General features: G+C 35.2%; 1 protein-coding gene across 1 annotated transcript; it reads left to right on the top strand.

The window, feature by feature from the left end:
- The first annotated feature begins 7,706 nt into the window (after positions 1-7,706).
- GIMD1 (GIMAP family P-loop NTPase domain containing 1) lies at positions 7,707-22,501 on the top strand. The gene is made up of 3 exons (XM_015138912.3): positions 7,707-7,833; positions 9,111-9,505; positions 18,036-22,501. The coding sequence occupies exons 1-3, from the start codon at positions 7,767-7,769 to the stop codon at positions 18,294-18,296; spliced, it is 723 nt and encodes a 240-aa protein (XP_014994398.3). The 5' UTR covers positions 7,707-7,766; the 3' UTR covers positions 18,297-22,501.
- Positions 22,502-22,743: the final 242 nt, after the last annotated feature.

The raw sequence follows: 22,743 nt of genomic DNA, 5'->3' as shown, positions 1-22,743 counted from the left end.
AATGTTATTCTTTATCCTATTGTTATATTGTAAATTTGTGCATACCACAGAATTTAGAAATTGATAGCTGGCTTAGCCCTTAAAATATTGGCCAAGTGTGGTGGCTCACGCCTGTAATCCCAGCACTTTGGGAAGCTGAGGTGGGTGGATTGCCTGAGGTCAGGAGTTCAACATCAGTCTGGCCAACATAGTGAAATTCCATCTCTACTAAAAATACAAAATAAATTAGCCTGGCATGGTGGCATTTGCCTGTAATCCCAGCTACTGGGGAGGCTGAGGCAGGGAAATTGCTTGAATCAGGGAGGTGAAGGTTGCAGTGGGCCGAGATCATGCCACTGCACTCCAGCCTGGACAACAAAGCGAGACTCCATCTCAAAATATATATATATATATCTCCCAAGACTGAAAATAAAATTAATATCATACAAAGGACCAACTTGGGCCATAAAGCTATTTTGCCACTTATGAATGCAATTGATTTCTTGCATTTCCTTTGCCAAGTTAAACTTACTATTGGGCTAAGCACAAATGATTTTTATTCCATTTTGTAGTATCCTATATACCTTCCCAAACTGGCCAGAAGACCAAATTCAACTGTTCTACCACATCTGAGCTTATAACAATATGTTTCAGATGATTGTCTCCAAATACTGTGGGGCCTCCAGTTTGTTTTTTAGCCCAGCAATTTTATAGCAATATTGTAAAGCAATGACTTCAATTTTATATAATCATGCTTGGCACAGATAGTGGCTCTTATCCAGACCTCTTTTAGGAATTATGTAAATATCATATGTCTCTTTTTCAAAATTTACCACTACAGTGTTAGATTACTGACCTCATCCTTAATAGACCACACAACGTACGGACCTTAGCATTTGTCTTTCTTGTGCTTAGCTCATGTGATGAACACCTGACAACCATCCTTAAAACTTACCACCCACTCTCTCCTGCTCTGCCTCTGCCTTTTAAATCATGCTTGTTAATTTCTTTGGAGACTTGGCTGAGAAGCAGGATGTGGTGTACTATGTGGAACCATCATCACAGAGGTACAATACCAGGTCAGTGTAGGATTTTAATGATGTAGTTATTCCTAATAGTTTGGAGGTATGACCAGAATTAAGTAGAACATAAGCAAAAGACTTTTGGAATGCAAATAACATTTTGTCCTTCCATGTATCTCTATTTTATAGTATAATGAATAAGCATATGGTATCCAGATTGAAGTGGATCTGGGTTAGAATCCTATTCTAACCCAGAGCTGTGAGCTGTGTGACTTGGGGAGGATCTTTATCCTGAGCCTCAGTTTCCTCATCTGGAAAATGATTATAATTGTGTCTACAACACAAACTCGTTATAAGGATTACATCAAAAAAATTACATAAAGCACTTAGCATACGCCTGCCTCAAAAGGCAATCAGCCGGGTGCAGTGGCTCATGCCTGTAATCTAGCACTTTGGGAGGCTGAGGTGGGAGGATCACCTGAGGTCAGGAGTTCGAGATCAGCCTGGCCAACGTAGCAAAATCCTGTCTCTACTAAAAATACAAAAACTAGCCGTACATGGTGCCCCATGCCTGTAATCCCAGCTGCTTGGGAGGCTGAGGCAAGAAAATCACTTGAACCCAGAAGGCGAAGGTTGCAGTAAGTGGAGATCATGCCACTGAACTCCAGGCTGGGCAACAGAGTGAGACTCCATCTCAGAAAAAGAATAAGTAATTGCTCCCTGAAGTATAGTTGTTATTATTATTAATACTATTATTGCTATTATTGTCTGTCTTTTTTTTTTTTTGAAGTCTATATGATGAATATAGCCAAATCAATAAAATTGGGCACAAAACAAAAGCAAAGTATGTTACTGCTAAACCTTAACTTTGGGCAACTTTAGCTTTTCTTTTAGAAAATCCATCGTTTCTTGATTTTGTGTTTTAGATGTTTGCCCAAAACATTTTGGAGAAAAGAGGCATAAAAATGAAGTACTCATTTACATACATAGTCCTGATAAATCGTACCTTCCATGTCTCCTTTTCTTTTTCCGGTGTGACTTCTCCCCCTCTCTACGCCCTGGAATGTAACTCTGCTGTACTGGCCAAGTGCTACAGCTGAAACAGAACAGTATCTGGCTAAGCAGATGTGTGTCAACAACTAAACTCTGGAAAAAAAGATGTAACTCCAGCTCTGCCACTTAGCAACTGCAAGATCAACCACTCTATGCCTCAGTGTCCTTTAAAATCGAGTTAATAACACTACTCAATTCAGAGAGCTGTGTGAGATGGTATATTAAAGAGTCCATAAGAGTGCAAGGCACATGGTCATGCAACATAAATCTTAGTTTTCTATTACAGTATTTATGGCATGTACTATTCATACACAGCATTGCATTCACACATACATACAAACGTAAAACTGGCATTTTCTTTTCTGTATCATGGTAACTACGTTATTTTCCTATGGTGTGTCCTTAGGTAATCTGCATTGCATAGAAATTTACAAAATGTAACACCTATTTGATTCTTCTTTTCTCAGTATCTTAGTCACTCCCACTATACATTGTTACGAATTTGGAAACCTTGAGTTCATGTTTTAGGTCACAAAAATACACTTAAGGCTCTGCTGTTGTTGTTTTACTGTTTCAGGCTAACTAAAGACTGCTAAATTGTAAAGCCTTGCTTTATCCCTAGGAAACAGTCAAGATCTGAATTTTATACTAGTATCTATATCAATTGTGAACTGATCCTCTTTGATAGGAGTCTGATAAAATTGTCATGTTGTCCTAATTGATGTATTTTCCGTATCTTCATTTATGGTTACAGTTCATCACTATGTGAGCAACACACACACACACAACTTCTCTCTCTAACCTAAATATGGGATGGGAAGATAGCAAGGAAGTTAGAGGATTTTCGGACCTTTCTACAGTGAATTGACAGTTTCTTTCTTTGGGTCCAATGTTTCTGACATTTTGGTATCAGCAATTCCAGTGATAGTATCTAGGAAGTTAGCTCCATACCACAGATTTTGCTAGGAAAATAAAAAGGTTATTTTTCCTTGGAAAGTAAAAACTACATATCCTAAGAAGTTTACAGTTCTTTTAGTGTAGGACCTATTTTCCTTGACTTGAGATTGTCAATTCCTTTGCAAAAAAAAAAGAAAAAAGAAAAAAAAGAAAAAAGTATTTACCATAAAAGGAGATCTTTGTGGCATGAAGTTGAAAGAAATAGGGTGTGACGTCTGATATTCATGACCATTATTTCTAAATACCATGTGTATGGCATTTATGATACTTTGTATTGTGATAAGGAAAGTATCTATTGCTTCCTGGATATTACTAGAATTTATAACACTTAAGTGTTTGTAATTGAATCATGTGCATAAGATAAGTAAGTCTCTAAGAAGTTAAAGCCAGTCTATTGTCTGGGCCCAGAGACTGAGGAGTTAATAGCTTTATTAAAGATTATGAGACCCTCTGCCTCTGTGCATTTGGCTAAAAATATATATTTATACATATGGGTTGAATATATGTTATTTCTTAGGTAAGAAAAATAAAACATAAAATCTTTGACATATGAAATTAATTTATATGAACATATTTTTATGATATTCTATATTATACTATGTCATCTTATTTCTCTCGAGTGAGTAAAAATGGTCTTTTATAAAAAAGAATCTAAACCAGGGTAATGGAATTTAGCAAAAGTGTTTCAAGAATAAGGTTTGGGAGATTTGAGATATTTTGACAAATTTTTTGGGAATCTGAATTAAGCACACTTGTTGTGTTGAAATTTTTTCTTCAACATGTTATTTTCCTTTAGTAAGTATAGTATTAGAAATATATTAATTGAGGTTTTAGTCATTTCTTCAATAATCACATATATTTGCATGATTAATCACTAATTACAATAGTAAATGATAATGCGGGTATACGTATGATTCTCAGTTTTCAACTTAATTGCTTCAGAGTTGGTGAACAAAAGTTTGGTTATTATAAATCACATTCTTATATCTTCAAGACACCAAATTATACATCTAGCTTATGCTCATGGATATTGTTTTCAAACTATAAAAGTGCAAAATTGAATTGTGACACACACACACACACACAGAGAAAAAAATATTTATTAGGTATAGAAAGCCAAACCTAATATATTAGCCACCTAAGAACAAGAAAGGAAATCTAATACCAGAAATGAAGATGATTACACATTTTTTAAATCATAAATATGAGCAAGGCAGATATGTGTTTATTATAGTATAAATCATCAAAATCGGCACGAAAAATGTCAAATTACTGTGGCAGAAATTGTTCAAGTTGTTTGAGGATCAATTCCAGAAAGTTGTTCAGCTTAAGCTGTCTTCATGGAAGATTTTTCAAACCTTCCAGGGGTTTATAATTGCCAAAGGATCTAAATTATTGCAGAGCACCACAAAGGAAGAAACTTTTTCTAATTCATTTTAAAAGGTTGACATATTTCTGATCTGAAAATCTGACACATAGGATAAAAAGAAAAAGCTGTCAATCCATCTCACTATTAGTAGCATTGCTAAAATTATAAATAGGTCTTAGAAAATTAAATACAGTACTCTCTCAAAAGAATATTATATCCTGATTAAGTAACTGCCAACAATTGCTTTTGCCTCCACACAGTTCACAAGCTAAACATACTCCCATTATTAATGCCTCTCATCAAAATTGTGTGATTCCTCTCAGCAGTGATTGTTAAAGAAGAGGAGTAAATAGGGGAGTATATGGGTAGATTGCAAAAAGAAATGTACCTGTTGTGTCAATCCCCCAAGAGAGACACTGTCTCATGGTCCCCAGGAAATTAAGATTTAAAAGTGGTTCTATTTTCTTCTATGTTCTTTCTGTATTTTTTAATGCTTTTTAAAATGTATATATTTATAATCTGAAAAATTATATGCCGGAATACTCAGAAGAAAAACAAACAATCAAGCAAACAAGAACAACAAACCCAAACAAAAACATCATAAACATTCCAGCATGGGGATGAGACTGGTAGTCTCACTAAAGACCAGCCAACCAAGCTTAGACTGAATATTTATATTCTCATAAATATTTCTGTCCAGACATGGCCATTCTTCATTGGTTCAAGAACCTTCAAGCTGCATTCAAATTAAGACCATCTGTCAACCAAATTTAAACTGCTGACCAGTGTCCTAAAACATCCAACAGTAAGATTTGATGCCTTACTCTAAAACTAGCTCAGACTGAGTTAATCAAGTCAGCACCAACCACAACCAGCTTACCAGTGTTCCTCTCAACTTGGTGCAGTGTTATCCAAGGTTAAAGGTTAAAGCCATTTGATCATCCTAAACACAAAATCTGTGTGGTCAATACTCTTAAAGTCTTCTTTATTAAGAAAAGAAATATCATCAGAGCCAACGATTAACCATTCAAGCCAATGAAAATGGGAACTTGTCTAAAACTGTGAAAGTACATTTGAATCAAATTGCTATATGAAGAGTTACTTGCAATAAAACTCATTTGAGTAGAGACACAATTTTCCTGAGTATAAAGACATGTAAATTATAAATTATATATACACTTGTATATACTAAACATGAATAAATGAATATATACATGTGAATATATATGTATGCCCATATGTTTGTATGTATGTGTGTGTACATATATAAAATTTGAAATACAATAGTTGCTTGTCAGCTAGAGTCACCCTTACCCCAAAATATCTCATTTCATTGATTGTGGAAAGTCTAAATATCCTCCTAATGATTTCTGCAAGTTCTTTATTAAGAAAAGAAATATCATCAGAGCAAAGGATTAAGCAGTCCTTCTAGCTTTAACTTTCTGCCGCTTCTAAATTACTTTAATTCAGATGTCATCCCACAATCTCCAATTTTTGTGGTGCCTGTCCTGCACTAACACAGAAGTATAACTTAGACTTTTCCATTAATTTTCATCAAAATAAAATAGAAAGCAAAACCAAAAACAAAACAAAAATAAAAAGCCACCTTCATGTAAGAAAACTGTAAATGTGCCTGACTCTAAAATAGTTCCTTAGCCCTTTACATTTACAAAACTGAGAGATCTAACTTTCTATCCTACTATAATGTCATAGTTCTTTTTTCTGTCCTTCCCCGTTCCCTTCTTCCCTCCCTGCATCTCTCTCTCACTTCCTCATTTTATGTCTCTCACTCCTTCTCTCCTTTTATACCTTGATCTTCTCTACTCTTTTCTTGACTTTTCCCCTTCACCAGCAGATTGGCTATTACAGTAATTTCTGCGAGTTTAGTTCATGTTCTCAGGATCCTGTTTTCTACCTCAAGTAGCTAAATTAAACAATTTTCTCAGACAGTATCCTTCCTAAGAGAAATTCGGCAGTCAGCTGTTAAAAGATAATACATTTTTTTTAATCCCTACTACATTATATTTAGCCAAGTCTCTGCAAATGTAATTTTTCAAATTGTTCTTTCACCTTGATTAAAAAATCAAGCTTTCAACATCATGTAATAATAAATTATTCTGCATAAGACCTCTAAATTGACTCAAATCTAAAACCTGCTTTAGACTTATGAAAAATTATCAAAAAAATTATCAGTCTTATTGGAACTTATAATCATGCTCATGAATTCTGAACTTTATTTTTTAAACAGTTAGCTGTTGCATTCAGCAAATCATTTAAACTGTAACTTTGAAGACGTGGCGGGGGGTTGTTGAAAAACTAAGAGCTCATGCTTGCTGTGTTCTATAAAGAATAAAGCAAAGAAAATTTGGCTTTGTTCTTCTTCAAAAAATCCCCCACACAATTAATATGTGTTTGTGTAGATGGTTGAAGAATGTCCATTTACAGTTTAAGGGAGAAAATTAAAATAATTCTGGCTCAAAATCACTTCTTAGGAAACAGGCTGCTACTGCCACCTGGGGGAGATTCTTTCCGCTTCATTCAAGAAACCCAATGTGCTTATCAGATGAAGGAAGCCAGTTCATGCCTTCCTTGTCATAGCCACACAGAAAGAAGACTTTTTAACTCTCTGCCCATGAAGTCATAAGACATTCCAGATGTCTCCAAGTTTCTTTCACCCAGAAATACGTATTTCATCGACTTTTTGAGAAATAAAAGAGAAGACGAATCATACTATAGCCATACTACTTAAAGCACCAAGAAAATATTTTGAATTAGTATGGGTAATATACTAAGAAGTAGAAAAAATAAAATTTGAGTTTTCAATAAGAAAATAAAACCCAAGTTGTTAAGAAAAAAATGTATTTGACTTCAAGTTATAGTTAATTGTACTCCTTTCCTTAAATATACTCTCATTAATTGATATGAAAGCTGCATGTGCCAATATAATCATCCCAGTGGTTTCATAAATTAGGATAAAATAATACATTTTATTATATGAATATAGCAAAAAGAATTATCTTAAAAAATTTGAACAGTATTATGAACTAAATACTGATGTGAAGTCATGATCTAGTTGTAGATCATGAAAAAATTGTAATCATTGCTATAGAATGTCTAATTTCTGTTTAATACCCATCTTGCATTTCTTTATGCTATAAATAAGTTGTTACCTATAAGAAATGCACTAAATAAAAAAATACTAAAAATAGAATGTTTCAGTATCTGTTAAAATTACAAGTCTGTCAGGTGTCATAAAATAGTGCTGATTAGGGGAAGACAACTAATCATTTATTAAGAGGCTATCTGGTAATAGATTAACTAAATAAAATACACACGGCGTCAGTCCCAGAGTGGTACAATAACGCTATCAGAAGGTGAAAGTTCATATGAAAGAACAGCTGTGCCAGGGCGAGAGACGTCTTTGTGGAGAAAGCATTTTCAAGACTGGAAAAGGTAAGTGAAATATAGCAAATGGATTGGGATTGCATAATTAATTTTCTAAAAACATTACACCGCTGATTTAGGAGTAAAAAGAAATTGACTGCATCTCACTGCAGTTGACACCACTGAATGAGCTGGGAGAGCTAGTGTGAACTGGGGGAACCTACAAAATGAGTGTCTTTTTATGGAGGTATGAAGCTCCTTCAAGGTGTTCATATTAGGGTGTGGGTATAATGGAGTGAGGGGCATTAAAGGACAAGAAGGACCTGCAGTACTTAAAACTGTGTAGTAAAGTTACAAGATATAAGCAAAAATAATAAATGTGCAATATTAAAATGTCTTTATTTCTGAATCAGCAGCGTGGTCAGTTTTAGCAATTGGCAAGTAACTCTGCTTATAAATCTAGTGAAAATGATCAATAATCTTAAAATGCTATAGGGGGCTTATGCTGTGTACAAAGGATCGGCCACTGTACAGGTATTATACACGGAATAGAGTCTCCCAAGATTCTCCTTCCTTCTAACTGAGCTGCCCAATGTGTTAGGCTTGACTTTCTTCATTAAAGAGCCAACACTAACACTAATGAACCATAGAGATGATTTATTAATTATTTTATAACAGAATTACAAGGAGTTTTTATTTTCACCAATGTTCCCTGGTTGTAAAAAAAAATTTGGTAAACAGAAGTCGTCTTTAACACTATTTATATTTCATAGGAAAGAAGCATTCAGGAAATCGGGAAGGATGATTTTTTGCAGATACCACTTGTGTATTCAGGCAGTAGGTCGGGAAGTGGGAAGATGGGGGATGTTAAAAATGCAAGAAGGGTTGTTTCTTCCACTGTTCTATTCTTACTTTTCCAATAGTGAATAACCTTTAAATACTACTGCTAGCTTTGCCTCTGAGCTCAGGAACTTCAACACCTTTTCCTAAACCAACTCACCTATCACATTGATAGTTAACATATTTCTCCTAAACATGGTTTATATGATCTTCATGCAATTTGGGATTTTTTTCCCTCATTTTCTGCAATTACTGTTTCCTAAATCCTTCCTTATCTGTATATGACTTCTCTCCCTTCTCATTGTAAACTACTGATATTATTTCCACATTCCCTTCTGTCACTGGGGCATCTCCGCTTTAGTGGAGCAGTCCTCCTCCATGCTTTAGTCACTACAAATGAAGGGAAAACAAATCCTACTTGGAGTGCAACCAGGCCAGGTAAGAAACCTTACAATGGGGGAATGTAGAAGCCTCATTATGCATGCTATGCCTTTGTTTTCCAACAGCCATGACAGACCCCAACAAGGTAATCATCAACGTGGCCCTCTTTGGCATGACTCAGAGTGGGAAAAGTTCTGCTGGAAACATTCTGCTGGGAAGCACAGACTTTCATAGCAGCTTTGCTCCCTGTTCTGTAACCACACGCTGTAGCCTGGGCCGCAGTTGTCACCTCCATAGCTTCATGCGTCGAGGGGGTCGAGAGGTAACCCTGCAAGTCCAGGTGTTGGACACTCCAGGTTATCCACACAGCAGGCTGAGCAAGAAGCATGTGAAACAGGAAGTCAAAGAGGCTCTGGCACAGCACTTCGGACAAGAGGGTCTCCACCTTGCACTCCTGGTTCAGAGAGCAGATGTACCTTTCTGTGGGCAGGAAGTAACTGACCCAGTCCAGATGATCCAGGTAATACTAAGATGCAATTGCACTAATGCCATTATTACCTCTTGGAGGGCATTATCCTAATAGTAAAGAACCATGAACTGGTAAAAATAGTAATTTAAACAACTAAGTGTTGGTCACCCAGGAATAGTAAAAATTATTTGATTTTCCCAAGTCATTTTTATGACTTCCTTCAGAGGAACCCAATCAGTCATTTTACAACTGGTTCGTAGAAAAAAAAAAATGAGATATTAAATTTCAGAGGTTAACCAAGCCTCAAACCCCTGGAACAAAAAACCCAAATAAGTTTGCAAAATGTTGTCCCTGGACTGTCTGCATCAGAATCAACTGGGCTGTTTGTTAAAGAAGGTTGATCCAAAATATGCTGAAACAGACTCCCAGGAGTGGAGCCTGCATATCTGCATTTTCATAACTTTCCATGTATTTCTCAAAAACAGTCAGGTCTTAGAACCACTGAACTTAAACGCTGACTTGCATCCATTCAGCATCAAAGGGACAATCTCTTATAGTTGACCAAGAAATGGGTGCTCATTCACTGACTTGGTCATTGAACACTCTACTGAGCATCTGAACAGTGCTTAATGACCGGTAAATGAGACACGAGCCCTTCCTTCAGAAAGTTTACAGTCTAGAAGAGGAAAATTAGATAAACAAATCAGAAAAAGATAACGCATTAAGTGCCAAAGCAGTATAGTGAATGAGAGGGGGCTTCATAAGACTTAAGTCATAGTGAGCATTCAAGGGAGAGTTATGCATTCTTTACAGGAAAACAATTTGGAACTTCAGATTCTTTGCTTGCCTTATCAGCTGTAGCATAAGTGACTGCTCCATTCTAGCCATAAGAAGACCACAGGGACCTCAGGTTGAGCATAAATAACACATGCCACCTTTCCCTGGTGGTCTATTCCTGTTTGTTTGTTTGTTCATTCGTTATAGGTCACTAAGTTGGAGACTTATTCAGCCAGTCTCCAGGAGAGGAGCTGGATAAGAGGCCTGTGCATGACCACAGCTAGGAGATGGAGGGAGTTGGGAGTTTGTGTGTGTATGTGTGTGTATACGTGTGTATGTGTGTATGATGTGTGGACTGTTACTAACAATAGTCCACACAGTCCAGTGTAGACTATTACTAACAATTCCTGGAAACTGTTCATTGAGCTGCTCTATTCAATCTGTGGATTTCTTCATCTCAGTCAATCTAAATATAGCTGCTGGACTTCACTAGTATTACTCAGGAACCTCAATGAGTCACTGAGCTCAGAGACGCCAGGTCTACTAGAAGCTCCACAGTTAAACTTTATACAGAATGGCCAACAGATCTTTCCTGTTCAAGTAGAACTTGTAAAAATGCTACTCTTCTTTTGGTTCAGTCTCAGCTTATACTGACGTAGTCGCTGTTACAGCCCAGAAGGATAGTTACTTTGTTTTAATGAAGATTTTTTTCCCTTCGACTAGAAAAGATACTTCTACATGACAGATAAACCCATTGTTTTTTTGGTAACTGTGTATGTTTCTAAAAATGAAAAAAAAAATGCCATAGGTACAATCACAAGAAACTAGTGGAAAAATCAGGGTGACAAGAGCATTAAAAAAAAGTCCTCATCATGCAACTCCTGAAAAACCAGGGACCTGCTATACAAATGTAAAGAAGAATAGAAGATGATTGCAATTAAGAAACAATATGGGATCTAAGAAAGCCCAAAACCTCCTCCAAATTGTGAAAGCCTGTATTTCAAACAATGTTTCTGGTAGAAATCAAGTGGTGGGAAGCCTGCATCCATGACATCAGTATAATCTTTAGACAGTTCTTAAAAATTCATTGAAACCTATTATTAAGTAAACATTTAGCTGAGGCTGTAAATGGATATAATTCAGTAAATTCAGTAAACACATAAACAACTCTTTCTCAAAAGCTACCCTGACTCTCTCCATATGTCTCAATATTTTTCCCTACCATGAACCTATGCTGAGCCCAAAAGGTTCTTTTAAATGATATAAATTTTGAAAATAGGTTTTACTAGTTTTAGGATATAGGACAACAATGTCATCTGTGAGGCTTTTTAATACATGTGAACTCAATTCCTACATGTCTTTGGTTTTTTAAAACAATGTTTGGCATATAGTCTTCTCTTACAGCTGTCTTCCAAATCAGTGTGCAATTCAGGAATTGAAGGCAGCGAGGAGATGAGCTACGGCAAAGCTCAGATCCCAAATATTTCTTTCTGGAATAAATAACTTGTCTCTCAAGAAAATCAGCAGCCAAGGTTTAATAATCTTGAGTGGCCTATGATCCCTGGGAGCACTGCAGACCTATTCCTGGGTTCTGCTACAGTCTTTAATTGATGGTCACTTAAGCACAGGCTGGCTGTTTATGATCTTCCTGAAGGTGCCTCAGATGCTGGTGGCAGCCATCTGTATGTGCTCACAGATTGGAAGCAGTTGCAGAATGTCTGAATATTCAACAGGACCAGCAGCTGTTAGGAAGGAGCAAGAAGCTGTTAGGTCCTCAGGTTTCAGGCACACTATGGATTTCTTTTTCTTCCTGGCTGATGCAAAATGGAGAATGGAGTGCCTGCTTTCTTTCTTTTACCCCTTTGCAGGGGCACTGACTAGTTCTGTGGAAAGAGTCTACCAAGCCAGAGTCAGAGAAGTAGCTTCTTCTTTCCCATGCCTCCCTGCTGTCTCTTTAAATATCTTCCCCAATTTTTACTTTAATATTTTGCAGAGGAGTTATATGCTGCCGGCTGTGACAATGGTAACATTTTCCCCAAATGATCCCTTTTTCTTTATTTTTGTTAGGCCTGTATTAATTTACAGTAAAATGATGGAGATATCAGTGAGTCATAGCCCCAAAATCGAGAAATAGAAGGAAGAATTTATTCGAATGTTATCTGGAATCTCATTTAAATGTTTACAAACCCACAAATAATGAATCAGAGAAGATATAATATAGTCACCTCAAGGAAAGAACTAGCATACAGCCAAGCTGCACTAGGAATGGAGCCTAGCCATTGCCTATGGTCCATTTTCCCCCCAGTATTATGGTATTATGTATTATTACTGTGTACAAGCAAGTTTCAAGCATGTACTTTTATTTCATAATCAACAACTGAACTGTTGATGTTGCAGACGAATGTGTTTACAAAAAGCTCAGAAAAGCCAATTCAGAGCCTGAAAATACTAAATTAAGATTATGGGTTTAGTTGTTAGAATTTAGTTTTAAAACAGGCCTAATTACTTTATAGCTGTATGACTATAAATGTTACTAAAACTTTCTTGGTTTCAGTTCCTTACTTGTAATATGGAGATAATTTTATGTATGTTAAAGAGTTCTGAGCATTATATTTAATAAATACATCATGCTCAGCATTGCACCTGCTTACAGAAGGTCACAGAAAATGGTAAAGTATTACTAGTATTGTTATTGTTATGACCACTACCGAGATTGTGAATCAGCACTCATTCAAATGAACTACTATATACGGGCAAGATAGCATAGAGATTAAGAGATGGGTTCTAAAGTATTCAAGTCTTAGCTACTTATTTGCTTTGTGATCTTGGGCAAGTAACTTCTCTAAACTTCATTGGTAAGCTGAGAAAGACAGTAGTGTGTACTTCATTGGGTTACTTGTGGGATTAATACCCTATTAACAGTAAATGATATAGCTTAGGCACAGACACGTGGCAAGTGCACAGCAAATAGCTCTGGTCATTATTATTTTATTGTTAGTATTTGTCTTATCCTAAAATTAGGAAATGGTGTTTTTTAGGTTTATCCTGGTAGACTTCAGAAGAAAATAGAGTAAAATCAAGTTTACATGGTCCTGATTTATAACCATAAGAAGTAACTTTTTTATTAATTTAGAAAAAAATCTGGAAAAATCCTCACTGGCTTAGTATGGTTAAACTGAAAAGCCCCAATTTAGTGGGAAAGACAGGGGACCTTGGTTCCAGGTCCAAACTTGCCAGTCATCAGTCCTATGACTTTGGCCAAGTCATTTGACACCACAAGTCCTCAATACCCTCATCTGTAAAAAGAGGCAGTTTATACAGATGATCTCTGAGGTTGAATATTCTCTGGATCTGACCTAATGAGAAATTATCATTCAGCTTTGGCTCTCTGAAAAGGAACATGTAATGTTTTAAGTGGGGTGAGAGTAAGGGAATAGCATAAAGTATTAAAAAAAGTGGTCCTCATTGTCCTCCTGTTCCATGATGATTTTTTTCTCAGTTGATGTCATAGTTGGCTTTTCTTTTTTTTTTTTTTTAGTTTCCCCCTAAAAAGTCCAGATGCTATGATTTCATCAACCACAAACAAATGGGGCAGGGCTGGTGAGGTCCTGGGAAAATGAACATAGTTCCTGGATAACAAAGTTTATATCCTAACCAGTTGTCCCAAAAGGACTAAATGGACTCATACCCATTAGCGCTCAGAAAGCAAACAATTCATGATTGATTGTAAAATTTTCATCTAGCTTAGTACTATATTTAAATTATTAACACCAGATAACTTACATTAACTTATCTTCCGTTTGGATTTTTACGTGAGGTATCAATCAACTGTAATTATTCTTTCTCTGGGTCCATAGAGAACATGTTTGGCCACTAACATGAAGACTATTCAGCAAGCAACACTACTTTCAAATACTCAACTATTTTCTGGACAAAATTGACTTAAAGATTTTAAGCTAAATCAACCCCTCTCTTCTGTTTTTGGCAGTAATTCAAAAGTGTAATTTCTCTCACAGTTTAAGATATGAGCATCCTTTTGTAAATAATTATAAATATGTAAAAACTTCCCAGTGGCTGAACACATGGACTTTAAAGTGGCATGGAGCTTACAAATCTATTTTCCTTAGGTGCTTTTACTCATTTTCTCTGAATAAGAGTGTGGTTTAAATTATGGGAAATGTCTGGTGGAGACCAAAAGGGAACATGTTAATGTTACAATACAGAAAAACAGGAACAAAAGAAATACTATGAAAATTAAACCATTTACTTCATTAAGTACTAACCTAGAAAGAAAATAATTCTGTGTTGTGATATATAACTCAAGAAAGGACTGTTTATGCAAAATAGTTTATTTAATATGCGCTTTTATTGTAGCAATACTATATTTCAAAAATATTTAAGGAGGCAAATACCTTATCCATTAAGTCACTGGGGCTCAAAAATATTTAATAACAAGTCCACACATCAGCCAATATATATCTAAGGGTAAGTTTAGGATGGCTCTCAAGTAGTTAAGAGCAGTAGCTATTTAATAATTTGCATGAAAACATTTTGATATTTGACAATCAGTGTGACCATATTTATAATGTACTTGGTGAATATCAGGTCTGGCTCTAAATTTGATAAACTTTCAGAGATAAGAGTGATTGAAAATCAATAGCTGTACTTGTTTAGAAATAAAATCTTAATGCTGTACAATCTCAATCATGCTTGATTACATTAATTACTTTGTTAATTCCTATGTATTTTTTAAGAATCTGGTCACTGCATCATCACATGCAAGGCACTTTGTCTGATCTTTCCTTTTTACTCCTACTTCCCACCTCCACCCCAAAATGGGCAAAATGCTCACCTCTATAGTACTAACATAATTTCTATCAGATTTGCAATTGAAACAAATTCAAAGTATTTCTTTCCTGTCTGTCTCCCTTTCTAAGTTAATTCAGCACACAAAAATCTCCACTAAATATAAACAGAATATGTCTGTCTTGTTCCACACCCGTCCCTACCACGTAGAACATGCCTACAACAAAGTAGACCCTCAATAAATATTTGCAAAAGGAATAAATCATCTAAAGTGCTTTATAAAATTCAAATTCCAGGATCTAGCCCTAATGGTTCTAATGCATTTTTAGAAAGCCTCACAGGTGATTCTGATGCAAATGATTCAGGGATCACTGTATTCCCAGAGCCCAGATCTAATATACTTAGTACTGTATTAATTTTTTTAGTCACTTGCATTAGTTTGCTAGGGCTGCTGTAACAAAGTACCACAATATCGGTATTTACTGTCTTTCAGTTCTGGAGGCTAGAAGGCTGAAATCAAGGTGTTGTCAGGGTTGGCTCCTTCTAAGGGCTGTGAGAGATCTGTTCCAGGCTTCTTTCTTTGGCTTGTAGATGGCTATCTTCATGTACGAATGGCACTCTCCTGGGACTTGCGTCTTTGCCCAAGTTTCCCTTTTTTATAAGGACACCAATCATACTAGACAGGGACTCGCCCTAATGACCTTAGCTTAATAAATTATGTTTGCAATGACCCTATTTCCAAATAAGATCACATTCGGAAGAACTAGGGATCAGAATTTCAACACATGAGTTTGGGGGAGGATGCAATTCAACCCATAACATCACTGTTCATTTACTTTGCAACTCTGTGACTCCTCTTCCGGCAGAGATCTGTTACAGTATACTGAATATACAACAAACTCTAAAGAAGTCTGCTAATTTTGCTATGTTACCATTAGGCAAAATGGGATGTTGACATTATATGAATGCTAATTTTTAAACAATTATTTTTTAATGTTTAGAATCTTGCTATTACAATAATTATTCCCTAACATACTGATCGTGAAACTTTAAGCAGGGTATTTTTAGGAGGAATAGAAATATGCAGTTATTCTATGGTGGGTATACGTAGACAAATTTTGAACAGATATGATGAAAAATTTTGTGCCTATTCCTTGAAAGAGTCCCTCTGAAGAGAAAATAGAAAGTCTAGACTACAGGCAAATTCGTGGTGATAAACTGCAAAAGAAAAAAAAAAAAAAAAAGAAGAAGAAGAAGTTTTACAAAGATTAATTATACTTCAAAACCAAACCCTGAAAAGAAATAAATAGAACCCTAAGCCTTCTATTTGAGATGATAATGAGGGTCTAAATTCCAAATTAATTTAACAGATGTTTACTGAGAATTTACAATGTGCTGAAAGCTTTGATTGATATGGAAAGACATGAATCTTGCCTTCAAAGAGTTCACTATGAAGTTGTAAAAACTGATGTATAAATAAATGACTCTGATAAAAGCCAGACTGTATCAGTTGTAATTGGTAACCATGATTGTGATGTTTCTAATTTTAAATGTTTTGTCCCGTAGTTCTCATGAGTATTTTCATGTTAGATTTACATATCCAGATTCCTTCCTTCCTTACTCCCTATTGCCTGCCTTCTTGCCTTCCTTCCTTCCTTTCTCCTTTCTTCCTTTTCTGTTTTCTTACTTATTTCATTCTTTTTGTCTTTCTTTTCAATTTTTCAATATTATAAATTCTAATCCTGTATTTTTTATGTACATTGAAAATGATTTCCCAGACTGTCTTTCAATATTTTCAATAATTTTTGAAAACCAGGGTTCATGTTAATACATATAACTCAAAGTCTGTAAGTCAGTTTGCCAACATCATAATGGAGGTAATAATAGTATCTCCCACAAAGAATTGCATTAAGCTTCAAATGAGGTAAAGCATGTAAAGTGCTTAGCATAATATCTGGCACTAAATGTTAGTTTTTCTCCCTTCTTTCTTTCTTCTGATTATTAGAAGTCTTGGTGTTTCTTATTATGTTTATTCCTAGGCATTTTGTATTTTTCTTGCTATAAACTGGTAGTAGTTTTGGAAATATTTTGGTAATAGTATGATTCGGAATGGAGGGAATGCTATTTTGTTGTCACGTTGTGATTTCATATAACTTTGGAAATATCCAAAAAAGTTCAAGGGTTATTTCTAGATGCCTTTCATATTACATGAACAATTTGCCACATGCTGTTACTTCTGCTTTATATCAGCTTATATTCACTAATCAAACAAGAATTTATTACATAACCAGCTTCTACATATTACTAAAACAAAGGAACGCCACTCTTCAGTGTTTTTCAACCACGTTAGAGGAAGTCATCAGATAAATTGTGTTCCATTTTAAGCATGTGAATTCAGGAAGATGAGAATCATAGTAATAATATTTTGTGGTTCTTCCAAATCACCAAATGTATTTTTATCTTAGCTTTTCCATTACATGTCACCTGATTAATCAATAGATTCTTAACAGATTATGTAATTTCATATCTTTAGTAGATGCTTGTAATGATAATGATAACATATTTCTACAAAAAGTAAAAGATAAAACAATTCCCTTGACCAAGGTCCTCTGACTTAAATTCAGTGGCTTTAATGGAGTCAGGTAGTCAGACAAGTGTAAGTGGAGCCAGATAGTCAGACAAGTATAAATGATTACTGAATGTTGAAAAATCTATGCAGCAATGCAGTTTTGAGGTTGTGTATATATCAATTATCATAGCAAAATAACAGAGAGAATTTAATTATCTGTTTAATCCTGCCTTTTTCAGAAAGTCAAGCCCTTTCCCTCCATTTGCTTACAATACTTGACCCTGTCTTCATTTCCTACTTCGTATATCAGCTTTCAGAAACATAATAATATGGATCTGCTGGCTATCTATATTGGACCATAATAAATCCTTTGCTCATGTTTGAGGAATATAGTTCAAGTTCAATAGCTATTTAACTTCTCTCTTTCAGGAACTTCTTGGGCATGCTTGGATGAATTACACAGCCATTCTTTTTACCCATGCAGAAAAAATAGAAGAGGCTGGGTTTACTGAAGATAAATATGTACATGAGGCCTCTGATACCCTGATAACACTGCTAAATTCTATTCAGCACAAATATATTTTCCAGTATAAAAAAGGAAAATCACTCAATGAACAACGAATGAAAATCTTAGAAAGAATCATGGAATTTATAAAAAAGAATTGTTACCAAGTTCTTACCTTTAAATGAAATTTAGGTGAAAGGAACGGAGCATTGGGTATCGGAGTCAGAAGCCTAGCTACAAAGAATGCCTTTATTGACATGAATGTGAACCATAAGTATTCTGATATGCTGCTGGTGAGAGTGTACATTGGTATAACCACTTGGAAAACTGGAAGCTAAAAAAAACATCAATGATTCAAGATTTCTAATGCAAATCCCATGACATAGCAATTACACTCCTGAGTATATATCCAACATAAATGTGTATATTTGTGTACTAGAAGACACGTATGTACAATAATGTTCATGGAACTACTATTCAAAAGCTAAACATACAGAGTATTCAAATGTCTATTAATAGTAGAATGGTTAAGTAAATTGTGGTACATTCCCACAGTGGGATATTAGAATAAGCAAGCTCAACTCTATGTAACAATACCAGTGAATTGCTCAAACACAATGTTGAAAAATAAGCCAGACATAAAAGAGTACATACTCCATGATTCCGTGTACAGAAAGTTCAAAAACAGTAAAACAATTGTAATCTAAACTACTCTGATGGTAGAAGTGCTGGAAATCGGGAGAGTGGTTAACCCTAGGGAGGGGATTGTGAGTGAAAGGTTACACTTGGTGTGGCTTCTGAGATTCTGGTCATGTTCTTTTGTTCTCTTGATTTGGAGCCTGGTTTCACAGGATTTGTTCACTTTGTGAAAATGCAACAACAAACACTTGTGATTTATAAACTACTTGTGTATGGTATATTTAAATAAAAGTTAAAAATAATTAGTTATTATCCATTAAAAAGGAACTAGCTTGACTGCTTACTTACTGCCAGAAAAAAAAAATTGTTTAAACTTGTCAGAGTCTGTTTCCTTCTTTGGAATACCTACTCATAGTTATTGTAATGATTAAACACCCTGGCACATGGTAGTTGCTTAAAATATGTTAATTTTCTTTTCCACTTCCTTGTAACCTGTGGTTTCTATTTCAGTTTGGAAACATTTGGTAAAAACTCAGAGCAAGCCCTTTTGCAAAAATGAGTATAATGATTGTGATAATTGACTATGAATAAAGCCTTGACTAAAGACCTTCTACCTTTGAAGGTTGGCCACTATGGTTTAGTGGAGAGCTTTAGGATGGTCCCAATGGTAGCAGTGAAAATTGAAGGAAAATAATTCTAATCAGTCATATGAGTGAAGTCCACCAGCAAGTCAAAATCAGATCACTTTCATAAATATTTGTATACAAACTTCATAATTTATAAAATTCTTTCACAAAGATAGTTCCCAATTTACAAACAGTTTGTTTTTATAATCTAATTTATAAGGGGTTTTTTTGTTTGGTTTTTTGGTGTACAATATACTGGATTTGGATTTTCCATTAGAAACAGGATTACAGCTGGTGGTTATTCTCCCAGAATAGTCTTCAAAAGCCTACTTCAATGCACAACATTACGTGAACTCCAGTACATGTTTGAATTTGTGCTAGATTTATACAGTGTTTCTATAGGAAAGCATAATACAGATTCCAACTTAAAACAGTATCTCACTTATTTCTTTGCATGACCTCTTTCTCTTATGCTGTGGGCCCTGGACTGAGAAGTAGGAGACTCAACAATGGTGCAGAGTTTGGAAGTGCAGTGAGAACTGACACTGCCCCACGGGTTGGGGGGGCTTGGGACAGAGAAAGAGACTTGATGCTAAGAAGTTGAAACCATGGTGACTGCTGGAGAAAAGGAGGATGGAAAAGAATTCAGGTGTTAAGTTCTTCATATGCTTCATTTATGTGTTGTCAGTTAACTTTTCTAGAACACAAATACTAGTTCATTTCAGGAAATATATATGGTGCAGAACATTAAGGATTTAAGCTCTGTGAGGCTGGCCTGATATTGATGATTAATAGAGAGGAGCTTTTAGTCACAGAAATGTGATGTTCTTCCCTGAATTATTTATTTTTATATTTGCATATACAGTATCACCCCTTATCTGTGATTTCACTTTCTGTAGTTTCAGTTACCTGTGGTCAATTGCAATCTGAAAATATTACATACAATAAGGCATCTTAAGAGAGAGACCACATTCACATAACTTTTATTACAGTATATTGTTATAATTATTCTAGTTTATTATTAGTTATGTTGCCAATCTCCTACTGTGTCTAATTTACAAACTAAACTTTATAACAGGAATGTACATATAGGAAAACATAGTATGTTTAGGGCTCAGTACTCTCCTTGGCTTCAGGCATCCATTAGGGCCTTGGAATATATTCCCTCTGGATAAGGTATTCCTACTGTGTATGCGTGTGTGTATATACACACACATCCATTTTCACATCAGTGCTTAAATGTGGTAATATTACATACTTTATTTTCTTTTAGCAGTCTTATGTGGCTTTTTTTGCTTTGCCTTTACCTCTCTCCTCTTCTCCATGCAAATCTGCCCGTTACAGATAACCGATGCCAACCAAAAGCCTGGTGTCCATTGTTTCTATTTTTCTTCATGTCCGGATAATCACCCCCACACAGCACATATAAACACATAAAAATATATAGGACTTTTCTACTTAAAAACAAGTTTTCATATTATACTCTTCATAATATATTTTTGTTTCGGTTTAACACTGTTGTAGGACTTTCTTCTCATTTCAGCTAAAAACTGGGTTATTGTCACACGACCAAGAGAGATTAGGCTCATGGACACATAGGAGGGTGAGAAAAACGGAATTTATTGGGTGAAAAATGAAAAAAAAAACTCAGCAAAGTGAGAGGGGTTCCTGTTAATGGGCCCCCATCTCACCAATTGAATCCCAGGTTACCAGCCAGTAACAGGAGAGGCCAGGCTCCTCCTCTCTGCAAACAACAAAAACTTCCCATGGCTCCACCTTGTCCCCTCTATGTGCAGGCCAGTTGGAGATTCTCTGGGAGCCCTTTTTACTTGGCTATCTCAACACCACCTCATTTAAATTTTTCCAAACCTAAAATATAGCCCAAATTCATTCTTTTTAAAGTCTGCAAAAACATTTCACAGTGTTTATGTAAAAATTTATGCAACTGCTCCTCTATTGATGAGCTTTCCAGTTTTCTGTCACCCAAAGCAATGCTCAAGCAACTATTCTTGTACATATATTTTTAGTTAATACTATTTTTCTGTAAGTTATATTCCCAAGAGTGAGATTTCTGGGTCAAAGTATATATACATTTAATGTATCTTAACAGATTCTTTGCAAAAATATTGTGATAAACTTGATTTCCAACAACATGAGTTGTTTTCTCCCCATCAATAGGTGTTATCATCTTGAACACCTATTGCTAACACCAGTTGAATAAGTGTAAAACCACAGCCCACTGTTACTTTATTTGCATTTCCCAACTGGAAAGATTTTATGTGTTTGGAACATTTTTATGTAAGCATTTTGGTAATTTAGACTTAGTCTTTTATGAATTGGATCTTCATATCCTTTGTCCTTTTGTCGTTTTTTTTTTCTATTGGATTACTTTTTGCTTGGCAAATTGGAAGAGCTCTATGTATGTTATAGATATTAACCCTCTGTCTGTCCTCTGAGTAACAATTGTTTTTTCAAATCTATTATTTGTCCTTTAACTTTGTATGGTAAGTTTTGCCAAACTGCATTTGTGAAATTTTTTATAGTCATATATTTCTGTGTACATGATATAGCTGGGGTTTTCGTTTTACTTCCTTTCAGATGAGTAACCAGTTTTATTTGTTCTATTTATTAATTCATCCTTTTACTACTTAAATGGTAGGTAGGTAGCTAGAGATAGAGATTGAAATGTATATCCTGGATCTATTTCTGGATCTATCCTGGATTCTTAATCCTATTCTATTTATATTGTTCTCAATACCAGAGTGATTTAATTATAATAATTTTATATCATTCTTTGATATCTAGGAGGTCAAATTTTTTTCCTTTTTTCAAAATATTTTCTGGTTATACTCAGGTGTTCATTCATGTATGTTCTTAGATTGTTTTTCCTAACTTAAAAAAACATTATTTTGGTGTGTGTGTGTGTGTATGGTAAATGACACCCCACGTTATTAAATCTTCCTTTAATATTTCTCATTATGTTTATTATATTAGTGTATTTATTGTATTTTTTCTTTTCCTTAGTTTTGCAACCTTGATAACATTGGTATTAATTCAGTATTTCCCCTTGATAATTTGGAAGTTCTACTCTAATTCACCTTCATTAAAGATTATTTTCTTGCCCCTGAATTCACATATTTCTCTACTATTGCCTGATGACACAGTACGAACTATTCCCCTTACCAATAATTTCCCACTATTAAAATAAGACTCTTATAATACTTTCATTTCCTCCTTAGTTCTCTTTCTCCTATCCTCCATAGAGAAGTGGACTTTGGAATGCTTTTTCTTTCCCCATATTACTAGATTGTGCTCAGATAGTTAATTATTTAATTCAAGCCTCCCCCTTGCAGGTTGCCCCTTTTGT

Source organism: Macaca mulatta, chromosome 5, assembly GCF_049350105.2.
Source record: "Macaca mulatta isolate MMU2019108-1 chromosome 5, T2T-MMU8v2.0, whole genome shotgun sequence".
In the NCBI taxonomy this organism is placed as follows: domain Eukaryota; kingdom Metazoa; phylum Chordata; class Mammalia; order Primates; family Cercopithecidae; genus Macaca; species Macaca mulatta.
The sequence above is the reverse complement of the archived record's forward strand: the minus strand, read 5'-3'. Positions and strand labels throughout refer to the sequence as shown.

What these genes read in the sequence shown, in the direction of transcription:
- GIMD1 (XM_015138912.3), top strand. Translation starts at nt 7,767, where the DNA reads ATGAAAGAACAGCTGTGCCAGGGCGAGAGACGTCTTTGTGGAGAAAGC. An exon ending in CATTTTCAAGACTGGAAAAG is followed by an intron (nt 7,834 to 9,110) that starts GTAAGTGAAATA and finishes GTTTTCCAACAG; the next exon opens with CCATGACAGACCCCAACAAG. An exon ending in ACCCAGTCCAGATGATCCAG is followed by an intron (nt 9,506 to 18,035) that starts GTAATACTAAGA and finishes TCTCTCTTTCAG; the next exon opens with GAACTTCTTGGGCATGCTTG.